The 9964-nt window shown below is 50.1% G+C and overlaps 1 protein-coding gene across 1 annotated transcript; it reads right to left on the reverse strand.

The window, feature by feature from the left end:
• Positions 1-4195: 4195 nt before the first annotated feature.
• LOC119181918 (uncharacterized) lies at positions 4196-9450 on the reverse strand. The gene has a single exon (XM_037433158.2). The coding sequence runs from the start codon at positions 9291-9293 to the stop codon at positions 7224-7226; it is 2070 nt and encodes a 689-aa protein (XP_037289055.2). The 5' UTR covers positions 9294-9450; the 3' UTR covers positions 4196-7223.
• Between the last annotated feature and the right edge of the window lie 514 nt (positions 9451-9964).

Below are 9964 nucleotides of genomic sequence, written 5' to 3' on the forward strand. Positions count from 1 at the left end.
ACACACACAAAAAAATCAATATTAGCAATCACAAAAATAACGCTGAAGCAGGCAGTGACAGTGCATGCAAGTAAGGTCTCTAGTGCAAGGGACTATAGTGCAAGTTCAAGCGCTGCAAACACCATCCGCGTTCGTCAAGCACATGGGCAACGATAAGCACAATCGCAGTGCTCGTGTCCACCACAAAGGCACCGCAATCAGCACACGTCCAACACAACACAAATGTGTACAGCTCGCGATCGCATACAGCTCATCCCACACGCGCACGAATGCACACACGCCACACCACAGACGCCACACGCCGAGAAAACCTGAGGTTGCCTGACCCCACGGAGGAACTTTCCTTCCTCCGTGCCTGACCCCCCGTTACAATGGATGGATGGATGGATGGATGAATGTGGCTGTACCACAGAACACCTACCTATTCAGTTGTGGCTGTACCCTTTAGATCGGGTGGCGGCTAGCGCCACCTAGCCGTAATACTTAGTGAACTAACCACTACATTTGTCTTTTTTTTTCTTTAAATAGTAAAGTTGGACGGGTACTTTGCAGTGAAGGGTTTAATTTTCACTCGTGCCTTAACTTTAGCCACCAATAAGATAACCTCCTTCTAGTTATGACTACTTGCTTAAAGTCTATTTTGCCCTCCCGGTCCCTAAACCCCAGTGCTTTGAAAAATTCTGCGCCATCATCCTGAACTATAGGGTGAAGCCCTTTACAGAACATTATCAAGTGTTCGGCAGTTTCTTGTTCCTCTCCACACGCACTGCATACTGTGTCTACCCCTTCGTATTTGGCCCGATATGTCTTGGTTCGCAGTACTCCCGTCCTTGCCTCAAACAGTAGAGAACTACCCCGAGTATTATCATAGATCCTTTCCTTGGCAATTTCCTGCTTAAAAGTTCGATAGATCTCTAGTGCGGACTTCTTAATCATGCCCATTTTCCACATGTCAGTCTCCGTTTCCTTCACTTTCTTCTTAACCGATAGTTATTTTTCGTTTGGCCACCTGCTGTTTTCGAAGTATTTACCAGCCAACTTCCTGGTTCGCTTCCTCCATTTTGTATCGACATTCTTCATGTACAAGTAGCTGAAAACCTTCCTAGCCCAACGCTCCTCCTTCATTTCTCTCAATCGCTTCTCAAATTTTATCTTGCTGCTAGCTTCCCTGCCCTCAAATGATGTCCATCCCATATCACCTTGTACTCCCTGATTTGGTGTATTCCCGTGAGCTCCTGAAGCAAGCCTACCTATTCCACGTTGCTTAATTTCTAATCTTGCTTGAACTTCTGATCTCATGCACAAGACCGCATTGCCGAACGTCAGCCCAGGAACCATGACCCCTTTCCATATTCCTCTCACAACATCATACCTACTGTAATTCCACAGTGCCCTATTTTTCATCACTGCTGCATTCCTGTTACCTTTAGTCGTCACGTATATTTCGTGTTCCCTCAGGTACTTCCGCAGGAATCTACTGCGGCGGGCCACATGTTCATATTGTGGTCACGGTATATGTGAAACTCAAGAAACTAATACACTGTACATGACTTGAGATAAGTGCCCATCATCTCCCTCATGTTTTGAAATTTTCAATTCGTGCGCTGAAAAGAAAACATACGAAAATTCTGCCAGTTTTCCCTATTTCTAGTACATACCTATGCTGTTCTCTCACTGTTAGAACACCCGAATTTCAGCTACTTAAACAAAGGAAACACAGTAAAAAATAGCTTTTTGAACTTGTAATTTCGGTTTTCACGACGATGCCACCGCCAACGAAAAGTGGCCGGCCACGCGCCGCCGTCGCCACCGACTCGTAACAGCAGGCGTCTTGCTGTACAGCTGACACCGCGTCCACCCCCGTCTCATCTACTCTCGCTGAACCCCTTGCTCTTGCTGTCACTGCAGGTTCTACTGAGGGGTTGTTGGCTAAGTATTGGGTGGTCTTAGTTCTGAGGTTTTTTGTCTTTTTAGTCTCTAGTTGATTTTCTTTGCTTTTGAATATATCAAAATCAGTTGTGCTGATGTCAACCCATTCTCCTGGCCAGGCACGATCCACCTGGTCAGCGTCACTGTCACCTAATGAATTGCCGTTAGCGTTATTCTTTTGCAGTGGGGTCAGCAACATTCCTGTCGCACTGGTGCCTACAAATGGAGGTTTCATCAGGCTCACGAACCCCCAGGCTGTCCAAAAAGAACTGAAAGCCACATTGAACCACTTTCAGGCCATCACCGACGTGCGCCAATTTACTACAGCTCGTAGATCCAAGTTAGAAAATCCTCTACGTGATATTGGAATGAATTTATTCACGCCCGTGATTCTGTCCTTGGGGGCCTCTATTTCTGGGTTTGCCAGTGCGAAAGTTGGCGAGGCAGTGCGGAATCATCTGAATGAAACGAAAAGACTAACAAACTAATATTATTCTTCTGTGTCGCCATACGCATACCTTCTCCTTTTTTTCTTTTTTTAAAGCTAGATTTTGATCTAGGTAATTATTTATTACTAATACAAAAACAGATGATATATCATCAAAAATTCATTCAGAAATTCGTAACGTTTTCAATTTGTAAGTTCCTTTACTCTAAAATAGAATAATAATTTATAAGACCACTCAATTATTGGCCGACCGATCCCCCACAGTGGGTTCGAGCCACAAGTGAAGTGCAACAAGAACAAGACTCTTAACAATCGCCGCCAGTTGAAACCACCCCGGCGCACACCTCTACATGGCCTCTGTTACGTTTGGCCCGGCAGTTCATCTTAGCAGACGCCATTGTGCGTGAGCTGGTCTGCGAGAAGGCTTTCTCCCCGGTATCGGTGCCCGGACGGAAGCGAAAATAGAGGGTGAAGATAACAACTGGTTGGCAGCCGTGGGATGGACCTCGCGTGATGGTGCTGTGTTGCGGTGAGTACTTGGTCTTTGCTTTGACTTTCCAGGCTTCATTTTGCAAGTAGAAGTTGATTAGAAGCCGGACTGTGTGCGAGTTAAGGAGATCGCCTATTTTTGAGTACTGAGTTAGAGGGATCTCCTACATTTGTGTGAGATGCAGGACCAAAGTAAACCATCAATAATGGAGGGGAAGTCACTACTGAAAAATGAACTTTTGTATATTTCTGAAAACCTAGAAGTCGAGGAGGGTATAGGCAGAACACTGATCGTGAGGCTGATTTCGCAAAAAAAAAAAAAAGCCAGTGAGGAGTGAATTGAATCCGCGTCAAATGTTTTGAGAGGGTACAAGAACAAGAAAGAGAAGAAAAGGAAAGAATCTTGGAACAAGAGGAAGCGATTGAACTACTGGAACGTAAAGTTGAAGCAATGCGGCGGAAGATTCAGCCATCCGTAAATGTAGCGCACAAGAAGTGCGACAAACTATTGAGTGTAGTGACCTTTACAACCGTATACGGCTGCTGCTGTCTTCACATGTGCTAGCCTTCTCTATAGAGAAGGCTAGCACATGTGAAGACAGCAGCAGTTTCACTGGTGAACCAAATGTGAGAGCTGCGAAAGAAGCTGCTATAACGAGAGAGGCCGCCGAAGGCCAAATCGAGTGCGACGAGGTGGCGTGCCAGTTGAATGCTAGCGAAACAGCTAGCAGTGGACAGGCTGGTAGAGACCTCAACTGAGGTTGTCGCGACGGTGCAAAAAAATGTGGAAGTAGACAAGGACGCCGGAGAGAGCTCAGAAGCAGCGAAATCTCAGCTGAATCTCTGTTGTACTTAAAGCTGAATCTATGCTGAATCTTTGTACATAGCCGATTCTCTGCTGAATCACTGTACAGTTCCATCTTTCAACTACCATATAAATAAACCTTCGTTCCCTCTCTACGAGCGTGTCCCCTCACTGGCGAAAATCGGGTATGCGGACGACGGCGGGGAGCCAGCTACTCTAAAGTCAACCCACCGTACCTGCCATCGACCTCGAGCCCTTAACAATTTGGCAGCGGTGGGATGCCATCAAACTCCCGGCCCTTTACACCTCGAGATGGCTGGCGCGCGGTGTGTTCCTCTCTGGCCGCCCCAATCGCCGCGCTCCCCAGCAAAGTGAACGAGTATCGCCTCGCGCGCCAGGCTACCACGAAAGGGCATGGACTCCGGCAGCGGCGGAGACCGCGGCCGACAACACGGGATTCCAGTGTGCGCATGGTTTTTTTTTTTTTCGCGTACCAGCAAGAATCACTGCTAGAATCTTGTGGCTGAACTGAAGGAAAGTATTTTATTGCGATAGTAATTATATGGACACTCTCGGCTGGATTTTGCCGCCGGCGTCGATGTCATGCACCGTATATGTATATACGTATCTATATATGTGAAAACGCAAGAAAGAAAAAAAATCCAGAAAAAAAAAGCACTTCAACGCGCGGAATCAAACGTTGGACTGAGCCACCCCGAAGAACGTTTTTCACCGTTCAAAGGGCAAACTATTCATATCTACCACTTACCACTACTGTTTTCAGCATTACCAAAAAGATGGCGCAATGAGCGCACGTCGCCACATCGCGCAGCGGCACACGCTTTAATATCCTACGCGCGCTCCTATCTCGCGGTGGCGAGGAGGGGAGAATCGTACGCCTTGGCTGGCCTCGGGCTTTACGTGGAGATTCTGCAGAAGTTACAGGGCGCGCAAAGGTCACTGCAATCATTGCAGTCTCCGTTCGTGAAAAGCACGCGCTTTTCAGACTCAGCGAAGTAACAAATGAGACACTTATTCGTGTGCATCCGTACCTGTGAGCACGTTTCGTGCGTGATTTGTGCGCGAGAAACGCGGCGCACGTTTCGATCTGCTTTCCATTCTGCGCGTGACCTTTCAAATTTGTTGCTATAGCGTTCATTGCTTCGCCTTTGCATCAAGGCTGTAATTTTTTTTAATGCACAGAATTTTAATGTCACACCTACCCGCAAATACGGCCTCGGCGGTGGCAACCCCACTGCGCATGCTCGGAACTCGTGCCCCCCCCCCCCCCCCCCCCCCCTCTTTCGCCTCTCGTACACCTTAGCCCGACATACCCAAATGAGCACGAAGTTATATGAAGCGCAAAACCATGTTGTTTCTCGCCACATGCGCGCTTCGCCAACAGCGCGGCAGCCTTTTTTATTCGACCTAAAGCGCCTTGATCAAGGGGCTTTAATTCGACCATATGAAGGAGCGCAGCGGTGCGGAAAAAAAAAAAAGAGGGTCACGCCCACCTCTGGAAACGCTCTCCGTGCGATTGGAACGGCTGGAGAAAAACCCGTCGCGCGCCCGCCGTCTCGGGGGCCATGATCTCGAACATTCAGACTTCAAACAACGGCGGCGGATGATTCCTGATATGTTACATTCCAATAACGGCTTCACTTCCCACCATGAGCTCCGTGAAGCCATGGACCAAAGGAAGGCTGCTGTGAGCTGCACGTCACTGCTTCAGTTTCATTTTGACATCGATTAATTACGAATGTTACTTTCTGCCAGACTATGATGTCCTTAACACCCGTTATTTCTATGAACCACTGCTCTGTGCACGCTTGCACTTCAACGATAGCCAAACTCAGGCAAACGGACAGAACTAAATTGACGCATGAATCCTAAAAAATTGTATATAGCGCTAAAAAAAATCACGAAAACGGGAGCAGACAACGGAGTGGCGCAAGTCCACCATCTGCTTCTTTTTTTTTTTCAGTCTTCTTTTTTTAACACTTTGATCTTTTAGTGTTCATGAATAGCCAAATAGCACAACAGTCTATTCCGCCAAAGCGATGCAATTTGTAGTCTAGCCTAGCAATTTCCTGCCATGATTTTTTTACATGCATTCCTCTCAGAACTACGTGTCTTCTGCCCGGTATCAGTTAACACTGCACATGGCGATATGCGACCAGGTTTGATATTATTTCCATCTGTGCACATTTCCCGTCGCTTGTGTAGTGCATGGACAGCGTGCTTGACGTCTCTGCGAAAAAGACAAAGCGACAGAGAAGCTCAGGCATCATGGAGTCACGCGGCTAATAAATGTTTGTTTTGAGCTTTCTCCTTTAACGAGCTGGTGACCCGGACATGATGTCTGAGCTTCTCCGTCTTTTTTCGCGAACGTCGAACACATTGTCCACTACATTGGTAAGTGGAGCGCTGATTAAAAGAAATGCATATAACTATGTTTACTGTCTCCTGTTATTTCACGCTGTCTCTACTCATATCAGAAACTAGCTAACGCAAGCTTTCTGTACCCTATGTTTGTATGCATCAGCAGTGATATCTTTAATTGTTCTATATAGGCAGGATATATCTATTGAACAAAAGTGTTGGCGTTTAAAGATAGAAATGTTTTAGGGCTCATTTAAAAAGGCGCATCCGAGTAGCATAACCTAACCTAATTCGCACGGAATGCATAGGAAAGAATGCATAGGAAAGATTGTTTCTCTGAATCTTGAACCTCGGTGTTATGAACATACCAAACTCCTATACTTGTACATGTGCAACATCACATTGAGTCAAACTCCGTGTATGTCTTTTTTCGTGTGCGCCCCTCCCTTTTTTTTTCTTTCTCTCACTTCACAGAAGAGGAATCTATCACGACTACAGTTAGTATGGTCAAGTGCGACGGCGTACATATTTTGAGCTGATGGTAACATAGACAATAACCGATGGAAGTGGAGGAAATGCACGAGCATAATGTAGACGAACAAGTTAACACAGAAAACATGTAAAGTGATGTAAAACAAGGTACGATGACAAAACTAGCAAGTACCAGCCTCGGCTGTTCAGGGCGGTTATAATGTTGAAAGCTTCAATCCGAGTTAGATTCCAATATACACTTGGCCGGCACTAGAACCGCTAAGCGATGCGCATTCACTTTCGTCCGTTGCATGTGGTATTAATGACAGCATGTTGCCCTCTCTTATTGGTCGATTTGTTTTAAAGTTTGCCATCCTAAGTGTCCCTGAAACTGTTTGCCACTGATGCGAATGCCCACTGGTCCCGTGGTGTTGTGGAATACTTCAAGTTGTAGTCCAGTCTATTTATCAGGCGCTGATCCTCACGACATGAACGCCACGTCGAGAATGCGGCGCTACGGCACTCGCACTTTCGGCCAGCGACGCAGTGGAGCGAATAATTCGCTTTCTAGCACACAATTAGCGACCTCACTTAGCTAGCTATCCCAGTGGTCGTGTTTATGCCGCCGATTTGCTTAGAGCACTTCTTGTACCTACGGACCACACGCACTACGCGGATCACTCCTCTCGTGCCCACATGTCACGCCGCCAGGGCGGACTCACTGAAGGAGATGGCTGTTACGACTTCTGTGACAGGTTCTCGACTGGCTGGTGGCTTGTACACGGGCTGCGGTTGCGGCGTGGTTCGCGACACCAGTTTGTTAACATCCGTGAAAAACTCGAAGGGAAAACCCCGGTCTCGGCCGTTGCCAATAACGTTTTCTTTGACGTCTGCGGCTGTGGTTGATGGCGGCGTTGATGTCGTCGTACGCGGTGTACCTGCCGTCGCCATGACTGAGGAACCGATCTTGTTGCTAAAGACGCGCACTACGGTAGCGGGTTGAGGCGTTGAGGTGGACGTCGTCGTGCGCAACCGCTCCCAGCTGAAGGGCGTTGTTGCACTGAGCTTCAGTGTCGCTGTAGTAGTCGATTTAGAGGACGAGTTAGACGACTTGTTCGACAAGGACCACAGCTGCGTAGGTCTTGTGGGATTGGCCAACGTAGGCTTCACTGGCACGGACATAGGAGGCGCAATGGTGGTCCACCCACCGAACCAACTGTACGTGCGATTGTCCTTAACGAGTGGCGGCGACCTGGTTGTGGTGCGCGTCGTGGGCCGGCGCCTACGACTGCTCTTTTTCCTAGGTGGTGGCCGCTTCATGGGGTGCGGTGCGGCAGCTTGTTTGAGCGGCACCAGCGGCGGCAGCCCCTTCTGTCGTGGCGGCAAAGATGGAGATGCGACCGTATGCCGGTGTGCCGTCATTACTGGTGACGCAGTCTGCCTGGACGGCACTATTACAGGTGACGCCGTCTGTCGGGACGGTGCCATCATCACAGGTGGCGCCGCCTGCCGAGGTGGCGGTCTCGGACGCGGTATCACATGTGGCGGTACGAACATTGACTCCGACAGATACGAAACGCCCAGCTGAGACCACGGTCGCAGTTCAGGGGAGAACGGATGCAACGGTGCCCGCTGCGGTACGAAATGATCTGGACGTGACACGGGTCGGCCAAACACGTACCCGTGGGGCCTGTCTTCAGCCTGGAAGGGTGCTGGACTTTTGGCTGGCGGCATTTGTAGAGAATGCCACGAAGGTGGCGCGTCGGGCGGAAAGAATCCCCTGAGCGGGAAGTGAATACTGGGCAGCCAGCCATTGTCTTCTTCCCTGGGAGGCGGAAGGCGCAGCGGCTGCCGCTTGAAGAGCCGAGACAACAGTAGCTGACGTTTCATACGCGTCGAGCGAGCCCTTCTGCGCGACGACCTGTGGCGGAACTCGAAGTATCCCGAGGGGGTCTTGTAGTAGTTACCTGCCGGCCGCCCCAGAAGCACTTGCGCCATCGGTTGCCAAGGGGGCCTCGGCGGCTCGTAGTTGGCTGGGTCCGGCTGGTAATAGAACGGGCGTCCTAGCTCGTTAGGGTCGTACACCACAAACGAATTAGCTCCGGAATCGTCGCCACGAGGTTCTTCGTAGGTGACCGCGCTCTCGTGGGTGCGCAGGTTATGAAAAATTGCTTCCCGATCGAACAGCGGTTCCGTGGGCTGCCAGCCACCTCCGCCTTCTTCTTCCAGGTCTGGTTGTATGGGCTGAGACCAACGCGTTGTCTCGTTGCCGAACCATTGCGTACCGTTGCCTTCGTCATCCAGCCACTCTTCCTCCTCCTCGGCCGGCGGAGCAGCGGTCGTTGTGGTGATGCGCGGCCTGCCGAATACGGCCACGGTAGAGGTCGACGGCGTGCTGCTTGGCGGCGGCGGAGTCGTCGTTGTGGGCGGCCTGGTGACAGGCTTGCGCAGTCGCGGCGGCATGGTTGTGTTAACGTTGTAAAGACTCTCCGAGTGGGGGCACACTTCCAGCGCACGGGCCTCGTAGTCACACATGAGGAGCCGCTGGTTGAAGGTCGACTTCGGCGGGCAAACGAACGAGTAGCGGTCGCCTTGTGCACCGCAGTAGTGAAAGACGCTGCAGCGAAGCTCGACGTCCGCATAATAACCGGTGTCTCGACCTTGGCAGCTGAACTTGACATCGGGCAACTGGAGCGGCGACGGCGGCGGCTGCGTTGTAGCGGCGGCTAGCGCCAGCAGAAGCGGCAGACACGCGGCGGTGACGGTCATACTAGTGGCACAAACGGCGCAGCCCAACACGGCCGGTGCAGCCCCGCTCCTGACCCAGATGGCAGGGCCTCAGCCGACGACCGCGACGAGGAAGTAGAGCGAGAAACGGGTCACCGAGAGCGCCCGCCCGCTCTGCTTCTTCCGGAGCATCTTCATCGCCGTGCTCGGCGTCTTCTCCCATGCGTGAAATCGCGGCGGAATTCTCAGGCCACGCGCTCCGTCGCCTCTCCGGGGCTCACTCCGAATTTAGGAGGCTGAAAGGAAAGGCAAATATGGTCCCCCTCTCTTCGTTGCGGATGATCTCCTCACAGTCAAGACGGCGTGCCAACATTCGGTGCATCTCTCTGACCGCGCCACAGAACACCTAACCGCGCTATTTAACCTCCATTTGAGGCTGACACGCATCCGCTTTACCAGCTTATAGCCTTCACGTATACATGTATGCTGAATAGAAATATCCCTTAGTAGCTGCTTGAGCTCTACTTTTGAATATACGTACTCCAAACCAGTAGGTGCATGAATAACCGATTGAGAGAGCATAATGGCAAATTCAAATAAATTTGTGCCCGAAGGGTTTCTCGCACTCCACGTTCACGCGTGTGGTTGCCGACCTTTGTTTCGTAATACAGTCATTGGAGGTCGAACATAAAGAAGAGATTATACATCTGATT

Source organism: Rhipicephalus microplus, chromosome 10 (genome assembly GCF_043290135.1).
Source record: "Rhipicephalus microplus isolate Deutch F79 chromosome 10, USDA_Rmic, whole genome shotgun sequence".
Lineage (NCBI taxonomy): Eukaryota > Metazoa > Arthropoda > Arachnida > Ixodida > Ixodidae > Rhipicephalus > Rhipicephalus microplus.